General features: G+C 36.2%; 1 protein-coding gene across 6 annotated transcripts in view; it reads left to right on the top strand.

Moving 5' to 3' along the window:
- Positions 1 to 26,785, top strand: part of CDH10 (cadherin 10) — a 93,633-nt gene that overhangs the window by 21,056 nt on the left and 45,792 nt on the right. For 5 of the 6 annotated variants that reach the window (XM_023922147.2, XM_086898813.1, XM_023922150.2 and 2 more), the window contains one exon: positions 17,129 to 17,506. In XM_023922147.2, the coding sequence (XP_023777915.1) occupies positions 17,276 to 17,506 (231 nt within the window). In that variant the 5' untranslated portion in view covers positions 17,129 to 17,275. Of the gene's footprint in view, positions 1 to 168; positions 210 to 17,128; positions 17,507 to 26,785 lie in introns of all 6 variants that reach the window. The other variant, XM_086898802.1, reaches the window with a different exon arrangement.

Here is a 26,785-nt window from a genome sequence, read left to right as displayed (position 1 = left end):
CCTTTGAGTAGCATCAGTGAATATCTTTAGCAAGTACACTTCAGTCACTGAAGTAGCTGGCTTTTTGTTGCTGAAACTGTGAACAAATCCTTGACATTCTTTTAGTAACATAAGGATAACGCTGTCACCGACATTAGATTCTTATGCTAGTCTGCCTTTCTCAAATAGGTGTTTGGAAGAGGAGTAAAAAGAAACACCAGAGATAAAAAGTAAGCCGTGGGGAAAAGAAAGGGTAGTTGTCAACATGCCAGTGAAAATCCATTTCCAAAATATAGGCTGGAGCAAGTAACTTGTGAGTGACCCAGGGTGGAAGTTGGAAATGTGAGCACAATGAGACATAAGAATAATAACATTCCATGGGACATATTACCATTTAATTTATGTGAACCTTACAGCCTCCTAAGAATCACTTTTACTTTCCATTTGGTGCCATTGGTCCATTGGATCCTAATAAATTCATGTAGGACCTCAAGTAACCTTCCTCCTGTATTTGTCTAAAATCCCAACGTTCTTATATTTGCTTGCTTTAGTGTAAAGCAAGCTGTAAATGAAAATAGGAAATGTAAAATGTTCAGCATTGCTTCTTCCCATGCTGACACTAGCATTGGGTCAATGTGGTTTTTTTCTTGGCAGGTGTAACAAATGATGGTTGTAGCAACATGAGAGAGATCTAGTCTTACATAAATTTTTCTGAAGTGAGAAGCTGGATGCCACCCTGTAAAAATATCAAAATAATAATTCTTTATCTGCTAGTTAAGTCATGGTATGCATTGGATGGAAATGGATTTTCTTCCCCTGGAGTGATTTCGATAACAGATGGTCAACATTTTCTATATTGAAAATTCCTAGAATTTTGTTGTACAGAAAGTATCTGAATTTATTGTAGTATGTGTACTCTTGTAGCTATATCTTTATGGATTTATTTCTTATCCAGCTTTTAGACATTAGTATTAATAGAAGATGGGAGATTCAGATTTTTCTGATGACTTTGTAACCCAAGAATTGTAAGGAGAGTCTATCACATATAGACATGTCTATCACATTTTGTGATCTATGGCGTTTTTCTCCCTGCAAGTGATTGAAGAAATCCGCTGATAAAAATGAAAAATGCACAGGTCATCTGGTTCTTGATTTCCAAAAAAGTAACTTTATTGAAGATAACTTTCTGTGAGGGGCAGGAAAAAAAAAAACCAAACCAAAACAAAACAAAAAAAAACCTCAATGGATTTTCTGGCTTAAACGTGGTAGGCAGTAAGCACCACACAGCTGCTCTGTCACTCCCATCCTGTGGGATAAGGGTGAGAAAAGGAAGGATAAAAGTGAGAAAACTCATAAAGACAGTTTAATAGGGAAAGCAAAAGCTGCTCACACAAGCAAAGTAAATGAAAGTAATTAATTCCCCATTTCCCATGGGCAGGCAGGTGTTCAGCCATTCCCAGGAAAGCAGGGATCCATCACATGTGGCAGCGGTGATGTGGGAAGACAAACAACATTGCTCCTCATGTCCCCCACTTCCTTCTTGTTCCCCCAGATTCATTGCTGAGCGTGATGTCACATGACATGGGACATCCCTCTGATTAGCCAGGGTGGTCTGTCCTGGTTGTGTCCCTTCCCATCTTCTTGTGCACCCCCAGTCTACTTGCTAGAGGGGTGGGGTAAGGACCAGAAAAAGGCCTTGACACCATGCAAGGGCTGTTTAAGCATTAAGGAAAACATCCCTGTGCTGTCCACACTGTTCCAAACAAAAATCCTAAACACAGCACAGTAAAAGATACTGCAAAGAAAATTAACTCTGTCATAGACAAAATCAGTACAATGAGGAAATGAATTGAGGGATTCTATTATGTTATGCACCTAGTAGGATTAAATGGTGAGATTTCTTTGCTTTTTGCCAAAGTTGAATAAAATTTTGAAGTATTAATTATTTTACAGAAATACTTTGTGTTTGTCCAAGGTATTACTTTAAAGTGCCAAGAAGTATCATGTAATGTACATTCCATGTAAAAGATCACAGGTATATGCTGCATATATCTCTCATGTATTTCACATATCCAGACTTGAAAGGGTTTGCCTTCAAATACCCAGTATTATCGAATTTCTGTTGTCGTAAGAAGAACAGATTTTTTTCCAGACCATTTTCTTAGGTGTCTGGGTGGTATATACATCATTATCTTTTCATGTATGAGGTTGGGATGGAAGTATATTTAGAACTGAACAGACACTCGCAGAACATTCTTGATTCTAAGAATCGGAATTAAGAGAACTTTGGGGTTTTTCTTGCAGTCTTCTTTTGGTTACTCATTTGTGATCTCTGCAAGGGAGATTTCACTTGCTGTTCTATAGATTGTCTAAATTTACAGAATAATCTGTAGAGAAAAATGTGTAGATACTGCATAGGACAGCATCACTCATTCAGAAATTATATAAAAATATTGCATATAATGTAATACAAGGTAGGAATAAGTTTTTGTAAAAATATTGTAACACTTTAAGAAGTCTTTAATTTCAAAGATCAAAATATTATTAATCACTTGTAATTCCTTTCAGTTTTTAAAAAAAGACTGTTGCTTAAAAAAACCCTGAAGTTAAATTATTAGCTGTCCATACTTTAGTCCCTTGTTCTAAAAACTAAAACCTCAAAACCCCAAAACTCAGAGACCAGGCGGTAATTGATAGGCATAAATTATTCCTATATACTAAATTCCTCGTATTTCTCTTGTACAATTTTTATTTAGTCAGATTAAATATGAGTAAACAGGATTTTATTCACACAGCAATATGTTTTGAATTCCAATTGACTTCCAGTTGCAATGAAACTATAAAGATTTGGTTTTCGATTATAATAGTATTTTATTCGTCACAGATCCAAAATAGAAAAAAAAAAAAAAGAGGTGATTAGAAACTGTTGTAAATACTGCATGCATCAATTACTTATTTAAAACCACAGAATTCACAATTTCTGTGAATTTCTGTGAGTTTCATATACATCAGGTATATTGCTATAAATCATTAAGTTTTACTGGGATAAATGTAATCCTACAGCAATCTGTTAGGAAAAACACAGATTTTCTAGCTAACTGTATTTGTGGAAATGTATCATTTTAATTAGGACTGTTTGTTGTTTAACAAAGGAAGTAATTGTATTAACCTATAAGTGTGACTCCATTTTCCCCATTGACCATGACATTTACCTTGCTATTGTAATGGAGGGTTCCTAAACTGTCACACAGCCTCTCGTGAGCTTGCTAGATGAATGTGACAACATATGCACTGTTTGGATTTTATTTTCTGGATTTTCGTTTTTGTTGTGGATGAAGGTGGAGAATCATTGGAGCAAAATATCAGGACTTATTGTCACTTTTGCATTGTTGTGGACAGGCAAAGACTCTGCCTAGCAAAGCCTCTTGCAGGTTTGTATTTTCAGTCTGGACTAAAAAGAGCTGTTAGGCAAAAAATAGTCTTGCTTGATGTTACATGGGACATGCAGGGCTGGTCAGTATTGGTTGAACAGCTAATATTGGTTGCTACTTCATGAATGTCCAGTGGCCATGTAAAAGAAAGGAAGAAAGGAAAAAAAACAACAAAACCACAGAAAAACTTATCAGAGTTGGTTGGAGGGGTCTTACCAGAGAAACAGAAGTGGGTTTCCTTGAAACATAATATTGAAAGGAATGAAAAATAAAATAGAAATTAAAAACAAAACAAAGTCTTCAGTTCTGTTAGTTTTCACGTGGTTTCTCTTCAGAATATTTCTTCTATCTTCATATAATATTCCTGCTAATATTTGCTTTGCTGAATAAGCATCCCTGTAGCTGCAAAATTTATACATGCATACATATTTACCTACACAGGAACAAAGCAAATAAGCAATTGTACCCAGAACTAGAAACTTTAAACTTTATCAGCTATCTAACCACCTCTCAGATGGCACTCACAATAAAGCCTTTACAGTCTAAAGAACTCCAGTATCATAATCCCAATTCCAAAGTCATTCATGGAATTATCTCATAGAATTCAGATGAAAAAGAAACCAGCTAACATTAAAAATCTATCCAAAAGTCTAATTCTCGCCATACTCTTCAAACTTTTTTTTTCTTTTTTTTTTTTAAATCTTGGTATTCTGTTACTCCTATTTCCTAATTATTTTAACAAATAATTACAGACCATTAATTTGCTTGTATAACTATTTACTTCATTTTCATCCAGACTTCAGTATCCAAAAGCAGATTTTCTCCTTTCTCTTGGCTGAAAAGGATGAAATCTCTCCATCTGATGCTCATTTTAAATAATATAACAACAGGCACTGTAGGTGCTGTATATTACCTGCCAATTGCTAATTCACTCTATACCAGTGTTCCAGTTTAGAAGACTGGTTGGCCAAAAACTATTATGTTTTGAAAAAGTAACATCATCAAAATAAACCTTATGTAACTTCTCATCTCCAGATAATTTTTTTAGGAATACCAAATCCAAAATAAACAAAAACAGCAACAAACCAAACAAAAAAAAACCAACAAAACCCAACCAAACTAAGCCAAAAAAACACCAAACTAAAAACAGTAGAAAGTTGCTCTCATTGTTGTTCTGTCATCTATATTTCTTCAGGCAATCTCTGCATACTGCAGAAAACATTTCGGATGAATGCCAGGGTCTGGGTAGTTTCCCAGGCATTCTCCTGTTTTCTTCCCTTTACAGCTCTTTTAAGAACAAGTTTATCTATAATTACATTGGATTATTCCAGGCTTTCTTAAGTCAAATCCCTGTGTCCATTCATTTTCAGTTGTTCTGGAGGATCTCTACTTTCTGAGTTCAAACCAATATATATGCACACACACCACTGTGGGCTAAACATTCCTTTTAATTTATACCATGAGTGAGACTTTTTCTGCTTGCTACTTGGTCCCTCTCCTTGCAGAAGTCATTACTTTGGAACATCTTCATGCCTTACACCGTGGATGTTGCTACTTCATTACTTGCTGCTAAGAAAGATATGTGTGTAGGAAAGGAGATGCAGGGTGTTAAACTACTGATTCTCCAGACACTGAAACTGTGAAACAAACCCTCAAGTTGCAACCCCTCATGCAGAAGTTACAACTGTCCTTCTGAGTTTGCCTTATTTCTCACATGTTTTGAGGAAAAGGGCTGCTCTTCCTTACCCACATAACTTCACTCAGTACTCTGGCACAAAGGTTTCTTCATTTAGTGCAGCAAAGCAGATATTTTCCCTATGGACTAAGGAGATTCTGCTTGTTATTCTATTTTGCAGTTGCTCATTAGTCCACACTCAATTATGTCAATGTTCTATTACTTGAGTTATGCAGCTATAATAACTTCAGTGTATTTATAGCTCTCCAGAGCATAGCTTTATCCTACAGGTAAGAGCTTACTATTGTTTTCTTGTCTACCACACGTCCTCCTTACTGAGAAGGCAAATGATTTCACTAGACTAATAGTAAATCTATTGCTAGTCATATATTAATGACCTCATCAAGCAGGCTTAGAACAGGGCACTCAAGTGCAGGATACAGAATAAAAGCCTCTCCGATGAAGTTAAATGAAAAACCACTCAGTATTGTATGCTGAGACTTCAAAAGGTGCAATTTGCCTTCTTGCCTGTCCCATACTTTTCCTGCACTCTCTGGTGATCTAGAATAACAGAAGAATATTTTATTTGTGTGTTTTGTAGAGTCAATAGAAAAGAGTATGTTACATTTCTGTATCATAGATGAAACAATAATGAACACCATAAAGATTGCTGGTGTTGCTGTAACTGTAATGATCCACGATGTTACAGATGAAGTATAATTCTTTTAATAATGTCATAATATTTTGCTAGCCCATCTGGATGTATTTGGAAAAAAGGAAACCATAATCCATATTCTTTCAGGCATAGAAACCCTTTCTATCTGAAATAGAAAATGTGGAGTTTATATAGAAGTTGAATAAATTTAATTTTAACTAAATAGCTATCAATTGCATTAATTCTGTAAAGAAAAAAAATGTATATACGTATATATTTGCCACCAATGAAATAGACTGGAATGAAAACAGTGTTGTAGAGAATAAAAAGAGAGCTCTCAAGGGAAAGAGAGATTTGGTTAGTTTATAACCTGCAGACATACAGAGGTTAAAAAGGAAGGGAGAGAGAATATGATGCACAGTAAAAGATAAACTCATTTGAGTTCATTGTTTTTGTCTCCTGGATGCGTTTTGAAGTTCTGTTCTGGGTTTATCTTTGAAAGGTTTTGTTGGTTACCCTTGAAAATCAGGAGAGAAAGATCAGAGATGAAATAATGAAATGTTTTGAATAAAATGTCTCTAGTGGCTGCTGGATGTAGCCCTTACCAATTACTCATGCAAGGTCATTTCCAGTGCAAAGCATTTTCTGATTTATACTCATGTATTTCTCAAAAAAGCTCACAGCAAAGAGTGTGAAATGTGTTACATTATGGGGAGATTAAAAAAAAAAAAAAAGTGGAATTCAGTGATTTAGTTCTTTCCAGAGAACTGTTATTGTTGGGAAGAGTTGTCCTCACATTATTGAGGTGGGTGTTACAAGTGTTTTTCAGCACATTGATTTTTTTCCTGAAATAATTTTTAAGTATTAGTATTTTTCAGGAAGTGCTCTACATTGATGATACCTGGACAGGAAGAAGCAGGCATGCCCTGATTTGGCTTTTATCACAAGTTCAGTGTCTCTCCTCAGGCTATCTCAGCAATAGTCTGATATTATTAGTTTCCTGAGATGCTATGGTCAACATCAAAAATGACAATATATAGAAGGCCAGCAAACCAACATATATATCTCTGTATAACCATCAAACATGAAAGACTTATCAAAAGCAGTTGTACAATACAAACATGTTCTTAAATGTCAACAGATATGTGCATTGAATATTTCTGAAATCCACAGGTTTAACTGACTTTTCCAGCTCAGCTTGGTAGTCCAGCAGAATCTATTGCAACGGCCTGACCTCTTGTACCTTGGAGTCTGAGACACAAAGTGAGATTGTATAAAGCATTGAACTATACAGGTACTACAGAAGGCATTCAGGACACACTTGGTCCAAGTGTGGAACCCAGGGTCAGACTATGCATAATTTATCTCATCAATGTCAACCTCTCTTTTCTTATGCAGCAGTGTTAGTATATGTATAAATTATGTTCTCTGAGCATGAAAAGCACTCTTGAATGTTATAGTGGAACTACAATACAGTTTTACAGTACACAGGAATATTCTTAAGTAAAAACTTCCTTGCCTCCAAAGTTCCTATTTGACCCATGTCCATCATCAGTTTATCATGCCCATGCTCATGTACTACTTAAGAGCAGATATCCTTTCACAATACTAGACAAGACACATCTTTTCATTACTGAGATATGTAAAAAGGTAAATTTAATTATATGATTTGCAAGTTTTTGCAGTTTATCCTGCTGTAAAACTAGTTTTGAAAAATGTCAGATGAAGCCTGCTGTGTACTGTTTCAAAGCAAGAATCATTTGGGAAGAAGGAGCTCTTCCTTGCATGCCTCCTCCAACATACACATTTCATAGGCAACATCAAATATTATATTGTCTAAATTGAAAACACTTAATGGTGCTGCAGTGTACTATAGCTTGTCTAACATAAGGCACAGAAGGCTACGGACTATTATACACTATAAATGTATCTGGTATATTCTTAAGAGATTTCTCGTCATGGTTTGACATTTTTAACAGCTTATGAACAAGCTTATAAAACAGGATCTAGAATTCTGATTCACTGAAAGTGAAGAAATTATGATAATTTCATCCAACCATGGCAAACTAGTATAATGAATACTAACACTCCCTACAATATTTTTTCCATAGTATCAGGTCATCCTGGTCCAACAAACTCCACTTACCCCATAAGGAGAATTTTGCTTTGCTAGATAAACTGAGAACAATAGAAAAAAGCCATAACAGAATTTTAGTATGCTAAAATAATTATAAAGTTATTGAGCACAAGGTGAAGCTCCAGGCACTTCAAGAAATATTTATAGGAAAAAAATTCAAATGCATTGCAAATGTTCCTTCTTGTCATTCGAGATTTTTTTTTCTTCCAAATATGACTTTTATGGAATTTTTCAAAAATTGAATCATTTTGCAATACTTTTATTGAAATAAACGTGAGAAATAAAAATCATGTCTTTAACAAACAAGTTTTCTTAAAACTTGATCCTCTTGTTAATTTCAACTGATTTTTCATGAGATGGTTTCCATTTCTTCCTGACTGCTAAGAAAGAATGTAATCCTTCTGCGATCATCTAATTAGCAGGAATGTGACTATCTGTGCTGCAGGCACAGGCACTAACACAAGTTTGAGGAGCCACTGTGTAGACATCAATGAACACTTTATTAAATTACACAGTTTTCTAAGCAGGCACAGTCTCTCAGTGCCCCAATTCTTTACGCTTTAGTGAACTGTCTCTGCTCTCTGAAGCTGTAAGGTTTCAGCCTGAGCTGAAGATATAAACTCCTGATGAGATTAGAGTGAGGTTTTAGATATTTGGCACGCTTCTGTGCTTATTCTATTTCCCTAATAAGGCTTAGAGTTTGCTGGCAGGTGAAAGCATTGGATAGCAAAGGCTAGGAGATTTAAAATTCCACCTGCCCTGAAGGGAAAGAATGTATTTTCCTTAACTGCTCAGCATTATTCCTTAAAATTCACCCTGGTCAGGCAAACACTTCAGTGCAGGGAGAAGGAATAGTCACCAGGTCTAGATAGTCAATGATCTCTCAGGTTTCATTCTTGGCAAAATTCATATAAAATTTTTTGATGTTTTTATTTCCAGAAAAGCCATGGTCTGTCAAAAATGAAATGTAAAGAAGAAGAAGATAGGGGAAGGGAAGGGAAGGGAAGGGAAGGGAAGGGAAGGGAAGGGAAGGGAAGGGAAGGGAAGGGAAGGGAAGGGAAGGGAAGGGAAGGGAAGGGAAGGGAAGGGAAGGGAAGGGAAGGGAAGGGAAGGGAAGGGAAGGGAAGGGAAGGGAAGGGAAGGGAAGGGAAGGGAAGGGAAGGGAAGGGAAGGGAAGGGAAGGGAAGGGAAGGGAAGGGAAGGGAAGGATAATGAAATACTGAAAAGCCATAACTGGGTTGGGATTTCAGTTAGGTTTTTAATATATGAAGTAGTAGACTACCCTCTTAGTAAAAGAAAAAACTCTGCTAATTGTAAGTATGGTTGTTTTAGAAGACAGCTTGGCTATAGGCTAAACAGAAAGAGGATAATCATTTAGGAAAATATATATGTGATGAATTCGTTGGGAGGAAAAAAATCTAAATTGACTGTCTGGTAGAGTATAGCAGAGAATTTTTGGGATAAATACAACAACAAAAATCTTATGGAGAGAAACTTGGAGGACTGGCAATACCTTCCTGTCTAGAACTGTATCATTTGATGTGGAAAAGCATGTTATGCTGGCTGGCAAGCAAGAGAATTTCAGTTGCTTTCAACCCACAAAAGCAAATCTAAAGCCACTTGAGAGATGAAATCGGATGAATGGAAAAGGATGTGGTTGATCTGGAATGAATAATCCATACTTATACAGGAGAACAGGGTGACCAGTGGTAGCAGTGGCCACTGGTAGCAGTGGCACTAGACATAGAAAAACATAATGAAAAAAATGATAGAGTTCAATGGGATAGAGCTTGAAAACATCTTGAGAAATCTGGTCATCCCAGCTGCAGGCAGCCCATTTCAGAAAGCAGTTTGCTCTGTCTGGTCTTCCAATCTTTCAGTTACATCTCATTTCAGCTGCCAACTATATGCAAATATATAGGAAGCTTTAGTTAACTCTTAACCTAAATCACCATGGTTGTGAATGAAGTAAATTGTTTGGACTATCTGTGGTGTGCACCAAAAATAATTTCTTAATTTCAGGAAGGTTTTAAAACCTACAACCATAGCCCTTCCTGCCTCTTGCTTTCTTTCTGGAGACTGGGTAACTAGGTGTAGTTGCTCTTTCCTCAAAAATAATATTTTTTCCCTACATGTTTTGTTGCTAGCCTGACGTCTAATAATTTACAAGTTATAAATAATTAGATGCATGTTCAAATCTGAACACTGAATTTACTGTGAGGCTGAGTGGAGAGGAAGGATATTTCATACTTAAGAATAATATTCCTGCCCACATATCTTCTTTTCCTTTCTTTTTTTTTTTAAGATAAATGATAAGAATCCACTATATTGAGATTGTTTAGAACTATAATACTTCCTCTCCATTATTTTCTCCAGAACTGTGCCTAGGTAGTTGTTGGGAGGATGGGGTTAAAAGCAGAAGAATAGCAGGGGTTGGGGATGGTAGATTCTCTCAGGTGACCTTGCATTTGGGAATTCCAAGGCCTGGAGAATAACTGTGTGGGAAATCCCATATATTACGCCTACTGCTGTTTGTCCTCTGTCTGTTTTGTCAAGTCAAGTTTCTGTGTGGAGATGATGTCGGTGTTTTGAGAGGTTTGGAGGCAGTCTCACAGACATGCTTGAGCTCCCTGCTTTGGGAGGGAGATCAAAGCAAAGATCATAAAAACCACAGAGGAGATCTGAGCATGGTGGTGAAACTACATGTACATAAGCCCTTGACAAATGTGTGCAAACAGAAGGGCTGCTGTCCATCAGGATGGACTGAGCCTGATGGTGCTTGCATTCCCTCTTGGCTGTCTCTGCCCGGTGTTGCTTCAGGATCCTCTGGTTAGTGAGAAACAAAATAATTCTGCTCTTTGCATTTCAGACATGGGTTTGTGGTTGTTCTGCCTGCCTGCCTGTGTGAACTTAACACAGCAGTTTACTGTTATGTTGTGCAACCTAGTATGACCTTTCCACTTTTTTGCTACATCCTGCAAATTTCAGATAGTGTCTTTAATTTCTTTTTTTAATACTTTGGGGTTTTTTCTTTAATTCAGCAGGGAGGACTCATACACTCTATAAATTTTATAAATTAACTGTATACTTGTTCATCCTTATGCAGTGAAGTGCTGAGTAGCTGTCCTGTGGAACTTTAACTCAGTATATGTAATCAGATAGGAAAGAGTCATCTAGAGGGGAGAGCAGCATTACATACATATAATGAAATGTTCTGGGTACCTCACAAGTTACAGAAATTATAAAAATTCAAATAACTTTTACATGTTCACAAGTCACCTACCATTTTGTCACTGCTGCATATATAACTTCTTCCACAAAATTTTAGGGACAGTGTTAAATTTAACTGTTTATGTAGAAAACTGCTATAACAGCGTGGTACTCTCAATGTCTTACTGTGAGAAAAGGTGTATTCACTGTATGGAGAGAGCTAAGAGTTATTGTTAGCTATCCAGCTAATCTAATTAGCTCAAAATCCTCAGTACTCATTACTTAGTAGCACAAAATCCTCATTAATAAACAGTCAAAATTGTTATGCAAGATAGCTTACTTACTTACTTTTTTCTGCCTTTTCTCTGGTCTTCTGCTCACCCTTTGAATGTCCCACTCTGCCTTAAGCCTGAGGGTCTCCTTAAGAAGACAAGGTAAAAGTTTTGGTGAGGCATCCAGAGATCCTTAGAGGGTGGAGGACTATATTCTTCACAGCCGGGGAGCTGGGAGCAGTGAGTTTTGACACCTTTTTTCTCTTCAGTTTAACATCAGCTTGGAGTTACATTTTCCATGTTTTGGATTTCTGTTTGCTTAACTACAGTTGTGAATATCCACTTATTGAACTGCCAGTGGAACTCAGGTTGCATCCTTAACCTTCCACTTTGAATTTAGTATAGTGCATGTTTACTTGGGGTTTTTTAATAACAGTTAGGATTTTTGCTACATAAATACACAAAATAAGAAATACATAAAATAAGAAATAAGGTATGCTTATATATAATCTCCTGTAGCCCAAAAAAACAACTTTTCCAGCAAAAATTGTAATGCTCAGTATTTCCTTTTCCTTTGTTGTCTCTGCTTGTTTTTCAGTACCTTTCTCCCCATGAATTTTGAAAATAATAGGAAACACTCCTTTGAATGAAGTAGTTTTGATTATTAGGAAATATTATTAGTATTACAAATTGTAATACCTAATCCTTGAAATGTTAGTAGTTGGGTTTTCTTTAGTTTAACATTGAACTCTGTATATTCAGCTCAAATTTCTAAGCAGATTAATGGTTGCAGGGCTTCATAAAGAAGACTGAATTATAAAGTTCAAAAGGTATAACTGACTACTTTGCAAATTCCTGTTATAGTTTATTGACTTCAAGTGTGGTCACTGTGGTGTGCAGTGGTCCTGCTGCAGGCTATGAAATAAGCAGTTTATTGACAATTTACCAGTTATATTATTCTTATTATTCTTAGTTCAGAACCAAGCAATTAAATTATCAACTACTTCAGTTGACTTCATTAGGATGTAACACATAAAGAAATGAACATAAATCTATAATACAAGGAATGATGAGATTAGAATCCATTATTAATCGATCATTTGACAGACCCAATTTGTCTGTTTAGAATACTCCTAAAATTCTTTATAAAAATGTATTGTCTTCTTTTCCCTTAAGGGATATCTTGCACCATTAGGTTACAGAGACAGAGAGAACAATTTTCTGTGTTTTGAGTTACAGGCTCTTGCAAAGCTGTCTTTTTAAAGTACTTGCTTCATCACATGGTGCACTAAAGCATTTAAACTTCTAATTTTGATATAAATGGCAAATAAATTAGCACAACTAAATTGTCTGAGCTGAAGGCATTTCTGAGGCTCAGTGAAAATACAACTTTTTCTGTACTTAGCTGACCTGCTACTTTTAGTTTTACTAGCTTGTTAAATAGCCCCTATGATTTTAAATCCTAGGCAGAGGTTTGAATTTCATTTCTGACATCATAATCCAGGAACCAGAGTTCTAGTGAAACAGAGGCACCTTAGCAAGCTGCCTAATTCAAGGAAGAACCGAAATGGGAAATTCATAGGAATTATGTCTCATGGCTGATGGCCACAGGAATTTTTGTTATAGGCTGATGGCTGTAGGAACTATGATAGAAAGTCTGCAGACTGTGGTGATAACTCTATACCAGTGGCTGGGGAGGGTCCAAATATTTGGAGCAGTCAGAGAGTAAGAAAAAGTAAGTAAGTAAGAAAGAGTAAGTAAAGTTTCTCACTGTGGCTGTATATAAGAATAGCACTATTGGCATCAACTCTGCAGAGCAACAACAAAACAAGAACAAAATATGCACTGCTTATTTCCTGTGTAATAAAATTAAATATTGTTCTCCTCATGAGAATGATGGGAATCGTGAGATTCCAATACAGTTTAATCTAATTTTTCAGCAAGCATCATCAGTTCCAAAAATATTTCTTTTGTACAAACATTGCAAATTGGATTGAAAGACAAGATTAAAGCTATGAATGGCTCCCAGCTGAAAGAAAAATGGACAAAACAGAACCGGCATTGCATAATATCTTTCCTTAAACAAGCTTTTTGAAATGTCGCACAATTAAAATTCAATCTAAGTTTGACCAAGGACAAATACAGAACAAAATTCTTAAACAGAAGCTCTCCCATGTAAAATTTCTGTTGTTCAACTTCGTTCCTCACAAGAGAAGTTCACTAAAATTTCTTTATTAGAAAAAATTAAACAGACACAGTCTTTTGATCTGTATTAAAATTTCTATTTTAAATTTGGTTCTGCTGAATTCTGCTGAATTCCAAAAGCAAATATACATGAATGCCAAAAAACAGCCAAAAAGAGGACATCCCTGGTGTAAAAGTTCTGTCTCCTGAACCTGTAAGTGAAACTTTGACACATGCATCAGTTAAAAGCACCCATGGCCCATCTTATACGGATGTTAAATCTTACGAGTTTCAAATGGCGTGAAGTATGTTTTAGTATTGGAGGGAGATGTTGCATGAATGAGAAGCAATTTATAGTACTTTTAAAATTTTGCTAGAAGTTGAAAATCACATGAATACATTTTGAGCATCATTAAAACATTTTCTTCTAAGTTCTGAGAGAAATAGAAAGTGATAAACCTGTGGAAAGTACTGCTTAATGGTTTTAAAACTGTTACCTGAAAGCTAATGGTGATTTAATAGCTTCAGTGATGATTGATCTATCTCTTGCATACTAGAAATTGTTCCAAGAAAACTCATTAAAAATAATACAAAACCAAAAACCTGTATAAACAAGAGTACAGTTGGGGACAATGTTCTTCTGTAGTAATTTTAATGTAATTTAGAAGGATATTACACAGAAATATGGGCATTGCACAGGAGGATATTACGTTGAAATTGGACATATCTGATAGATTTTAAAAAGCTCTATTTTTTTTTCCCTTGTTTCTTTCTATTGTGACAAAGATTCAAGAAGTGATCTTCTAGAAGAAGAGGCAGAGAGAGATTTCATGAGAAAGATTGGTGAAATAATTTTGTTTTAAACTATTTAAACTATTTAAATTATTTTTAAAATAAATACTTGAAGCCTGCAAAGTTATCAAAACTCTTCTGAGTTCACAAACACTCTCGTAAGATTTTTTTTTTCTGAAAGTTTGACAGTTTTCCAACTAGTTTTTGAGGGAATTAAAATGAAACAAAAAAAAAAAATCAAACAAAGAACAAATGAAACCACCAAAAACACCTAAACACCAAAAAAGCAAACAGATGAAAAATGTTTATTCTTTCATTGACTCTTCCAGCACAGAATCCAGATATGCAGTCTAATACAGAATTCATTCTGTTTACTTTCTGTAGTTATGGATTAAAAGGTCTCCTTCATCTAATTATCTTCAAGCTTTTCCTTTATACAATGCTTTTTATTAGTTTAGCCTGTTTTTTTTCTTTTATGCTAGCTCAGTTTTAAAGGTGAATGTTATTGCTTTAGAGTAGGCTACTATCAAACTCATCACATTTAAAGCAGGAAACTGAACTCCCAATAGGAGTCTCAAAGGAGGGAAAAGGCCTTGCTGATATGTACATCCATTAAGCAGCTGTGCTTGCCAAGTCCACGTACATTAGCTACTTTTGTGAGTTTAACAAATTTCATCTGAGCTTTCATTCTGCTGACCTAATTTAACAAGAAGGAAATTCAATAACAACCCCTAATATTGAAGCATTATTTCCCAAGAGGCATTTAACAACACTTCTACATCAAAAAATAATGTGTAGATAATGGAATATATATACTGAGGGCAACAGGAAAGTGAAAAAAGGGGGAAAAAAAGGAAACATTCCCCCCCCCCCCCAAGCGCACACACACACAAAAAAAGAGAGAGCAAGAGAAAAAAATTCTATATACCCTTTTCAAAAAAGTCCAATAATTTTCCAAATGTTAGGGAAACTGAGAGAGAGAATTTCAGCTTTGAATTTCTTATGGTCCTTGAGAAGAAACATTTCTGAATATCTTTGAATAAATATTAGTTCTCCTTACTCAGTATACCTTTGTCTCAAAAGAACACAAATATGAGTTGTGATAAATAATTTCCAAGGTGCAAGACCACATCTCCATTTTGTATATGATATAATTCTGCATATGTAGCATTCTTCTGTGTATTAATCGTTCCATGTGTTAATCAAAGTTCACAAATGAAGTAAATGTCAAAATTTTAGGAGAAAGGGAAAAGAGGTAAATGAAGTTATACATAACTTGGTGTTTGTTTGTACCAATTGAAACAGGTATCTGTGAGTTACTGAGAAAAAAGTTTGGGCCAAAATCCTGAATAGCAGTGGATTTGAGAAGTTGTTTGGGTGCTGGGGGAGAGGGGAACATATTCTTCTGGGTGAATATAACTTGAAGACAATAACTGGCTCCTGAAAAGTATCTGTTCAGATATTAACATGCACACAGACATGCAGTTTTTAAACTGTGTCACTATATTTCATAGTGTACTTACTTTAAAAGTCCTGACATTTTATTATAATCTCCTAATCAACACAAGGTTACTGGAAAAAGCTTGAGTAACATGTCAATATCAAATTTTAATACAGGAAGAATTTCTGAAAGTTTTACATAGCTTTTCTTTGAAAAATAAAAATTTTTAGGATGATAGTGAAATATGGTATAAAGTTATTGAAAGAAGAGTATGTTACTTACCTATAAAAATCAGCAAAGAGGAGAAGAAACAACCCAAGCATACTACTATTTGAGTTTTTTGCCACATGTGGAAGAATATTCAAGGAAATGCAACAACCACTCATGTTTTTTATGGATATGCTAGGAAAAATAGTAAAATCACCCTGATTAAAGTTTGCAGAAACTACACCCTCTTAAGATTACAAATCAAATGTTTTTTATGATTTACTGGAAGAAACAATTACCAAATGGTCTCACTAACAAAACCTGCTAATCTTTTAATGCTGGTATAGAAGTAACCTGAAGAGAACTTGACTAAATTTCTCTTGCTGAAATAACATCTCATGGTTCCATTAGATGAAGGAAGAAATAAAATAAAGCAAAGCAAAAAAACAAAAGTGGAGACAAAAAAGGTGAGTTGGGAGAGGCTTGCCTTCTCCCTGCCATATAATTTCCCACTAAGAGAGTGAATTCAATATTTCAAGATACTTGGAACAGGCCTTCATATTTTTAAAAATATTTCCTGCAGTTTAAACTTGCATCACTTCATATTGCAAGAACATCTCAAGAACTTTTTCTGTTTAAAAGTTTGCTTCTTGTCATGTTGTAGTTCTTCTGATGCATACGATATTCCCTTTTACCATTTAAAATACCCTGGAGAACTGGTGTTTTACCATTTGTAATTTCTAAAACTACTTTGTGTTAGTGTTTCATGTCTCTTGATACTAAGATTAATAAAACACTGGAATTCTTGTAAATGAAATTGGGTGGAAAACATTTGAAGCAAAGGCAGCAGTATTTAATGTGTAAGTTTCAGCAATATTTATCCAACAGTCTAAATAAAGAGCCCTCTTAAAAGTTTTTAAATTGAAATTTTTTAATGGCACTCTTACTTTTTTTAAAGGAAGTATTTTTACAGCAGCTACCTGATATATTCAGTGTTCCCTCTATAGGGATAACCTTTATATTTCTGACCAGGCTGCTTTCTATGTCATTACAGTTTGTATATGAACGGTATGGTAGCAGTGATGTTGGACACTAGGGAGTGAATGCATTTCAACTTATGTTTTGTCTTCTCTGTTTACTTTCAGAATTTGGTTACTGTATACATTTCAGAGATGAGCTGCTGGAAGCTGCTTGGCTGCCTCAGAAACTAGACACATAAAAAACAAGCCAAGAAAAACGAAACTTTATGCTCCACTGCTGACTGGCCTGAAGAGCATCAGCAGTGGAGAACTATGACAATACAGCAAGTCCTATTACTTCTGCTGCTCTGGATGTGGCTGCCACATCCCTGCCATACAGAAATGCTCTTCAGAAGGACTCCTGATCTCAGACCCAAAAGCTTTGGAGGACGTGCTTTAGGGAATGATGGGAAAGCAATTCACCGTCAGAAGCGAGGCTGGATGTGGAATCAGTTTTTTCTTTTAGAGGAATACACAGGATCTGATTATCAGTATGTAGGCAAGGTAGGTTTCTCATAAGGTTTTCTGTGCAATTTTTCAAGTGTTCTTATCTTTCCACAGAGTTTTACTTTCTATATTTTATTCTAATGTGTAAGAAGCAGATTTCCAAGAAACAAATAGACTGTTTCTCCTAATAGAATCACTAACTTAATGTTGCCAGTTCAAGCTACTGAGAAATACTAGAAGGAAACAAATGAAAATATTTTTGACAGATTTGTTTGTTTCAGCACGTCATACCTACCAGCAGCCCAATCAATATGGCTTCGTTTTCAAAACATAATATTGTATAAATCTTTATAAAATAGTTTTCCAACTCTGTCTCCGAATATTTCATGTTTCATGCAAGATACTGATTCTTTTTCTGTGCTCATGTTTAAGGAATAAAACTTATTTTGAAGAAAAAATATTCTTCCTCTTTACCTCTCCCTGAAAATCAATAACTGCAGGGAGTAAAGTTCATTTGCAAACAATGTGATAGAAATCAGGTGGTTAGGAAGTGAACTACAATAGAAGACAGCAGACTGGTACATATGACTGTGTAGCTTACTCCAGGTATGCATGAACAACACTGGAAGTGCCCTTTATTTTCTGCTGATGTTTAGTTTTTTCCATGTAATTTATTGAAAAATATATAATGTATAATGCCACAATAATATTCAAACAGGTACAAGATGTTAATTCAAAAAGGTAATTTTCATGAAAATGAAATTTAGTGTCAGCAGCAATGGGTGCAACTTAGCCCCAGTGGTTGGCTCTAAACAAAGAAATTCAGTTTTCTGTAAAGCAGGTTTTCAGTATTTACATGTTTCTGAACTTGAAAAAGAACACAGTGAAAAACTGACTTTTTGACAATCATGGAATCACAGAGCAGCAAAGATTGTAAGGCATGTTTGGAAATCGTCTAGTCCAAACCCCCATGCTCAAAGCAGTTGATCTTCCTCAGGACTATGTCCTGTCAGATTTTAAACAGCTCCAAAGGTAGAGATTCCACAATCTCACTGGACAAACTATTCAAGTTTTTGACCACACACTCAGTAAAAAATTTGTTCCTATATTTAAAGGGAATTTCTTGTATATCACATTGTGCGTGTTGTCTCTTGTCATGTCACTGATAACCCCTGAAAAGCAGTAGGGCCTGTCTCCCTCACTTCTTCCCAACAAGTATTTATATACATTAATAAGTCTGTGCTGAGCCTTCTCCAGGCTGAACAATCTCAGCTCTCTCAGCATCTCCTCATATGAAAATTGCCCTAATGCCCTACTCAACTTTCTGGCCATTTCCTGGACTCCCTCCAGTAGTTTTGTGCATCTCTTTACATGGGAAGCCCAGACCTTGAAACAGATTTCCAGATGTATCTCACCAAGGTAGAGGAGAGAGGAAGGATCATCTCTCTTGATGTCCAGGTGATGATGACCTTTGGGCTCAAAATGGAGCCCAGGGTGCTGATGACTTTTGCTGCAAGGGCACATTTCTGGCTCCTGGTCATCTTGCTGCTCAAAAAGACCCCAATATCACTCTGCAAAACTGCTATCCAGACAGCTGGGCCCCAGCATGTGTTGTTGTATGGGAGTATTATATTATAAAACATTCCTTGGAAGAATTAAGGACAATGGAGGATTTGTGAAAGGAAATGCTTATTAAAACTTCTGTAATTTAAGCACTAAAAATTCAAAAATGCAGGGCTATAAATGAGTAAGCCATTTTTTATTTGTTGCTTTGAGTCTGTTATATTAGCACTAGCATTTAAAAAAATGCAGCCATGTCCAAAGCATGTTGAGAGTCTTGTAAATAGTGCCTATATTTATTTCATACAGATCTCAAGTGTAAAGTCATGACTCCCAAGTGTTCTGAAGAAAGTAGCCAGTTCCTCAGTCTGGGTCAGGTTGATAACTTGATTGATGAATGAAAATTGACCTTGGCCCTGAAAGAAGAAGGGTCATTGTATCAAAACACTGTACTATTGTATTGAAAGTATATTGCTTGCAACAGTCATAGGAAATAAATAGCTTTCCAGGGCACCCAGAACTTCATATTATTTAAGGACCTTCAGAAACATGCTGATTTCCTTTTTCCTACTGTATTATTTTTGAATATTTATGATTTCAAATCATGAAGTGGGAGTGGCATTACTTTAAAATTTTCTTCCAGTCATAAGTTAGTGAAGGAAGACCCTTTAGAGAGGAAAGTGTTAACATTTTTTAGACTAACTCACCTGCATTAGAAAAAGAGAGCTGTTGATAAACATTGAACTACTTTGGCTAAGAGAAAATAAGTGTTTGCAAATATGAAGTGATAAGTAAAGATAAGTAAAATGACGGATGAAGAGTACAGCACTGAGAAGAAAAAGAAACTTGATGAGCAGTTAAGACAGCCCTTTCATCTAGTCTGCTCTGCTTAGAATAAAAGAGTTGAGTAAATTTGAGAAAGCAAATTTAAAATTAAACAGTATACAAGATTGCCCAGTATTAATTTTCTGACAAGTTTTGGAAGAGGGTAGAAAACACACATAAAATGAAGAATATCATAGCACGGTATTTGCTCAGGGAGAGTTCTACACAAAGGAAGCTAATGGAAACAGATATAATTATATGTGGAATAAAAAACTGATTGTTACATTAATTAATATTTTATTCTGATAGTCCAAAATCTCAAATCAATACGTAAATAATTAATTACAGACTAAAACTTTTCTGTATAAATTTTATAATATCTATCTCCTTTCCCTTGTTTTTGCACTTACCTTTCCAATGGCCATCTCAGTTCTATACTTAAAGCATTTCTGGATGTTTCCTTTACCTGATTTTATCCAGAGACAAAATTATTTCAATAGGTGGGTGACATAAAATGCCACTTTGCTGATCATTTCTCTGCAATGTGTTTGGAGGTGGTGTTTGGAAATTTTGTGAGATAACAAGAGCAGAAGTTAAAACTCAGTGATTCATGACCAAGGACTAAGAGAGAATTTTTTGTGCAATGCCAGTGGAAGAACCAGCAGAACTCCCAAAGCTGATTCATCTGGGCTTATGGTTTACATCTTTTGCTTTCTGATCTCATGACTGATATATTTTTCTTTTTCTTAACCTGCATCTAAATATCTCTCAGGGAAACTTAATAACTGGTGAATATCACAATACTTTTGAAACAACATAACAGAAGCATTCCTTCTTTAAGTCAGCTATCTGTGCGAAATGGTGGTGGAGTACATATTGTCTGGTTATGGACATTCCCAGGTTTCTTTAGATCAGTATTTATTATTATGACAAGAAAGAGGATGGTCAGCCTTTTCTTCATGTTATCATCACAGCATCCTTAGAACAAAAAACAAAATTATGTAAATGATTTTTCTGTATGCAGAACCTCAAATGATAACTCCAGCTGTATTATTACTAAAGTTTGAAGTCATAAAGAAGAGCCATATGGAAAGCTATACCTCTCTCTCTCTCTCTCTCTCTCTCTTTGCAAAAATATGCTTGAAGAAAATCCAAGTAAAAGTTGTCCTCCCAGTTTCAACTAATCAATGCAGGAATGTTCTAAAAGAAGTGCAAACCTCATGTCAGAAAACCAGTTTTATCAATATTATGGAAAGTTGATTCTCAATTTTTTATTTCTTTTCTTGTATACAGTATACAGTATACAGTATACAGTATACAGTTTCAAGGCCCATTTATTATTTTTCAAATTAAGGTCTGAAATTATAAAATATTATGCATTTTTCAAGCCTATTCTGAAAAACTTCAATTTACTTTGAGTACATCCAGAAAAAAAAAATATAAAAAAATCTTATCTTTCTAGTAATCACCTAAATAAAGCACTACTGTGTACCAACAATATCTTAGTAAAGAATCATTCAGAAATAAATTTACAAATAAATTCTTTATCCACATTAAAGTTCATTTCCCCTTTTACTATCTCACCAGATCCTGTCAATTGTTTAGCTTTGCAGGTATTTTCCCAACTTAGCTTTCTGAGATAGATATTGACTTTTTTCTAGCAATTTCCATTACAGTGGGTTTATTGCATAAAGGATCAACTGACACAAATATTTCAAACTTTGAGAGACTGGAGTTCTTAGTAACACTGCAGTGCTTTTTAGTATCTCAAGGGATAAATTATCATATATTTGCACATAAATGTATATAACATTTGTGTGTGTCATATTAGAAGTGTTACCAGCAAGGATTATCCTGGCAGTATTCACTATCACACGCTTGTAAGTGTAGTCATTATCTTTGATGGTGTAAAGAGCAGAACATGTCAACCTCACTTAGTTCTTTTCACTTCAAGAATCCCAACACAGACGTGATTCTGAGGGAAAGATTTAGCAGGCTGTGTGTGCATGACACATTTTCAAGAGCAGCGGTTCCAGTTTTAGTAACTATCTATTGACACTGGATGATGTACCACGTAACAGTCATAAAGATGTAAGGCAGTGAAGCCTCAGATGCTGCTTGTATTTTTCTTTCTGATGAGGCATTTACCAAAACCACTGGTTTTGGAGAGGGTGGTACAAAAGAGCAAGTTTGATTTCAAAGGATTCATCATCAGGTGTGACACATACAGTCAAAGGTCCCAGTGAAGTGATACTACTGTAGTGGTAAGGTGAAGACTTACCAAACCCTTTTAAAAATCTCTGCATTTTGATTTCTGAAGAGGGTTTCTACCATAGTTCTTTCTTTTGTAAAGACCTTTGCTGCTGTGAGAGACTAAAGAGTACAGTTTTGAATCGCAAGTTCTAATGTGCAGGCTTAATATTTGGTGTGAAGATCTGACTGAGGGATATAAAAAGCCTTCCCTTTCAGGTGACAGTAATCAGCTCTGTGGCACTGAAGTTCAACAGAGGTTGAATTTTCAGCTGGAGCTGATTCTCGTGACAGAGATCAATAAAAAACGAATGGAAAGGGATGGAAGATATTCTGCAAAATGAATAAATGAATAGTTATCTGTCAAGGTGAAAGAGGGCCAGATAGTCCTTTAACAGTTTCCATGTGAGATGTTTTTGGTGTAACTCTACTGGAAGTAAAGCCCAAATTATTCAAAGCTGTGTGTCTTCAGAAACCTTATCTTATTGAAAATATTGCAGCATGGTGGAATTGACATTTGAGACACAACAACATTTAGAAATTTATTTCTTTCTCAGCAAGACTTAAAACATAGACTGAGAAGAGGGTTATTTAAGGCACCAATTCATTTCAAGCATATGAAAGATTGCTTTCGGGGGTACATGTGTGGCCTTCCAGATATTTAAAAACAGGTCAACAGTGTCAGAGTAATATATTGTTTTCCCATAACATCAGAGACATCAAGAGCTTCCTGTAGGATTGTCCTGAAGGCTGATTGATTTTCTGTGAGTGCTAAGAAAGATTCATTCTCAAAGTCTATTGGGACTCAGCTTAGTAGGAAGTTTATGACTGTAACTTCTTAGATTCATCACTTACTCTAAATTGTTAAGTGTGCAGAGGGTTGATACCTCCTGTTTGCAAAAGGACTATTCCTTTGGAAACCTCAGTGTATGCTGGAGGCTCTGATTTATTGCTTCATGAAACAACAGCAGAAGGTACTAGTGGCAAAGAGCTAACCAGGATGAATACTAAGGTTTTATTCTCATAAATAATGAATTGTTTGTTAGCTACTGTTCTGGATATACCTCTACAAGACATTGGGCTTTGCTGGATGACACAGAATGGAATTGACAGCTGTTGAAGAATGCAAAAGCTTAGTAGTTTCTACAAGTCTTTCCACAAGCAATGACCAAAAGAGACACAGTTGTGTGACTGAATTTGAAGGTAGATATATTTGTTCAAAGACTGTGGCTTCACAGCCCTGGTCTGGGTGTGTAAGTTTCTTTAAAGTGTTGTCTGCTCAGGAGTATAAGAGGTAGGGCATACTGAGGGCATACTTGACCCAACTGCTTTAGGGGGTGATTCCTAGTGTCTGTATTATCTGATAATATTTTTGCTCAGATGTGTCCCACACTGTAAATGGAAGACCTAAGTGAACACTCCTAGTTACCTCTCAAGACTGGTAAAATTTTGGAAAGCGTGAGGAAGCACAGAGAGCTGCAGTGGAACTCCAGTGTTTCACAGCGAAATAGTACTGGAATGGATTACTGTCATTTTAGACTTTGTTCCATGTGTGCAGGCCACATCCAACAGAATTGAAGGTAGATGTTCCAAAGCAATTTTTCCCTTCTTGGGAAGTCCAGTGTAGAATTTGTTCTCTCAGTGAGAAATACTGGATGTGTTGAATGGCTCTCTGCTTCAGATTTATCCTTAAAGATCTATCGGGCAGATTACTTGCAGTGTGCTTTTTCTCTAAAATGGTAATTTTAATAGGACTGTTCATGAAAACAGAACCAGCTAGCATTGCAAGAGCCATGTTTTATAAAACCTGTGGGGCAGATGTATTGGAGGGGAGGAGAGGAATGGAAAGGGCAAAGGAGAAAGGGGAAAGAGGAAAAGGGAAAGAAAAGATATAGGGAAAGGCACCAAAATTATAATGAAAAGGACTAAAAAGTTGAAACAAAAGGTTTACTAACACTGATACAATTTAGTCTCTATCACAGTAAAGATTTAGTTTGACAGAACTGAAAGGCAGGATATTCTGTATTTTTATACTGTGTGACTAGGACACAGGGGAAAGACCTCAGAGCATGCCAGTGCTGGTGTGGGTATTAATAGGGAAAAAACTTCCTGGCTAACAGTGTTAATCTAGTTTTAATCAAACAAAAATGTCTTCTTTACCAAATGGTATAATGAGAAGAGAGAAGTTCTGTGGGTTCATGTTGTAGCTGCATCAAATCTTCACAGGCAGTGAAGTTTGTGGCAGTTTCAGGCTCACATCACATATCCATATACAGGTAATTTCCAGAGGACCTTGTGTCAACACTTGTTGCAAGTGATTCATTGGTAAATAAAGTGAACCATAATCCCAAAATGTAAACCATGCTCTGAGATTCAAAGGCTCCTGTTATGATCCAGTTATTGAGAGATATCTCTGGTCAAATTAAGGTGCAAAGAGAGCATATGCCTAAGTCAACAGCATGGATCTTATTTAATAATAAAATGTGAGATATAAAATAGAAGAAGGAAGGGGGAGAGAAGGTGAAAGAGGAGAGAGAAAGGGAGAGAGGGAAAGAGAGGGGGAGAGAAAGAGAGAGAGAGAGCGAGAGATAAATCAAGAAGAAAATAGTCACGACCTATGAATCCAGTGGCATGCTCTAGATTATTTTTCATCCATGACTTCTCAGTGTTGGTGTCTCACAGTTTTTCAAAACTTTCAATATCTCTGCATTTTAGCAAGCAAAGGAATTAATGCTCACTGGCAACAAAGTTCTCTTTTTCTATTGCTTAGATGGCTCCCTTGCTTCTAATGCTAATTAGTCCACATGCTCAGTCTTTCCTTTCTTTTGAGCCAGTGAGTTTTTTGAGTTGGTGGATCATCATCTCCCCCATGCCAGAATTACCTTTTACCCAATCAGAGCTGATTCAGCACAGCTACTCTTTGGATATCCTTGTAGTCCATAAATTCTGTATTCTTTGTGTCCAATATCAGTGATGTGTTCTTCTCTTTTAGTTTTTTTAACTTCCCCCTGCATCTGAGGTAACACCCAGAAAATAGTTCGACCTCTATCTTATCCCAGATTCCTGCCATGGGGGCTTCTCTTACAGCCCCAAGTTCTGGATATCCATGGAGGGATGTTAGATTTGGCCTAGGCGTTCATTGATGGTCAGAGATGCCATCTATCCCATAACTTGGAGTGGTCTTTGTTTGGCCAGTGATAGGTGTACAAGCAGTTGCTTCCTTACACAGTTTACCATAGTGGGAATTTTTGCCTGGATGCATTAACAAGGATGAGCTAACCAGATCTCCATGAGGCCTGGGGTCCACACCATCCTGTTGCTCCACTCTGTTGCTGTCTCATAGCAGAGTCCTTCTGTGGCCTGAATGGTGTTCAAGACAGGCAACTGTACTCTTTAATTCCTTGTAATTCCAAAAAGAGAAGCGAGACAAAATGCATAGAGAAAAAGAGTAAAACAGTAAATTGCTTAGGTAGACATATCTATATCTCAGGTAAATACATGTAAATGTTCTTATATACAATAGCTTGAAGTTAAACACTAAGCATAGTAGAGGACCTTTTTCATGGGTAGTTTTAGACATACTTTGCATAATTTTAAAGGTCATGATAACTGAATGAGTTACAGTAAAAGAAGTGGCATATCATCAGCTTTCAAGAAAATACTAATTTTATTTCTCTTTGGCCTCTATTGGACCATAAGTATTTTACTTTCCAAGTTTAACACTTTTAATGGTCTTTGATTGAAATCTGCAATAGATCTATAAAAATGAGGTTTCCCCCTAAGGAAAACAAACTAAAACTGAATGCAGGAAGTGCAAATCAGAGGAAGATACTAATGGAAATTTTATGTTCTGTTAAACAAAGTTATGAATCAGTCAAAAATTAAAAGAACTTGATCGTTCTTCCTGGCCAAAATGACCCTTTGCAGGCTTTTTAAAGCCTTCTGTTTCGAGCACAGCTTCTGCATGCTAAAACTGTTATGTTGAACTTTTGAGGTAAAGAACTAAAAGGTATTTCTTATTTTCTGACATATGTCAGGGGCAGCGTTTTGCCCTCCCTTGGCCAGGCTTTCCCCGGGGCTCTCTCCCACCCGCCCGTGGCTGAGGGGCTCAGCCGGGCCCTGCCCCGGGCTGGCACCGCCTGGGGCAGGGCAGGGCAGCCCCAGCTGCTCCATACGGGGAACACCCGGCAGAGCCCCCAGTGCTGCTGCTGCCACTACCCAGGCACCTGCTGTACATATGATAACATGCTTAGCTCACGTATATTAAAACAGCTTTTTTTTATTTCCTTGTCCGCGTGTCAATAGTTCTCAGTATTGTAGAATTACATGCTATGTTCATACTTAATCTGCTACGAGTGCTTCACAAATACCACTTTCAAAACAGTGTGGGTGTTTCACTTGATGTATTTCCAAGTCCATCTAATTGCTTTCATAAGTGCTTTGCCCTTACTCAAATACTTTGCAAGTCTACTCCTAAACGAATGCAAATATGAGTAAGGACAAGTAGCTGAATATTGTTTCCTCCTTTTCTGTCAAGTAAATGGAAGCTACACGTCTAATGGTATTGAGTGCTTTGAGGTAGCATGGTAAATGCAAAGCGCTGGCAATGTATGAGTCATAGAACCACAGAATCTTCTGAACTAGAAAGAATGCACAAGGATTGAATTCAACTCCTGTCCCTCCACAGAATCCCAGGAATCA

Source organism: Cyanistes caeruleus, chromosome 1 (genome assembly GCF_971803275.1).
Source record: "Cyanistes caeruleus chromosome 1, bCyaCae1.hap1.1, whole genome shotgun sequence".
In the NCBI taxonomy this organism is placed as follows: Eukaryota; Metazoa; Chordata; class Aves; order Passeriformes; family Paridae; genus Cyanistes; species Cyanistes caeruleus.
This window is presented reverse-complemented; position numbering and strand designations above follow the sequence as displayed.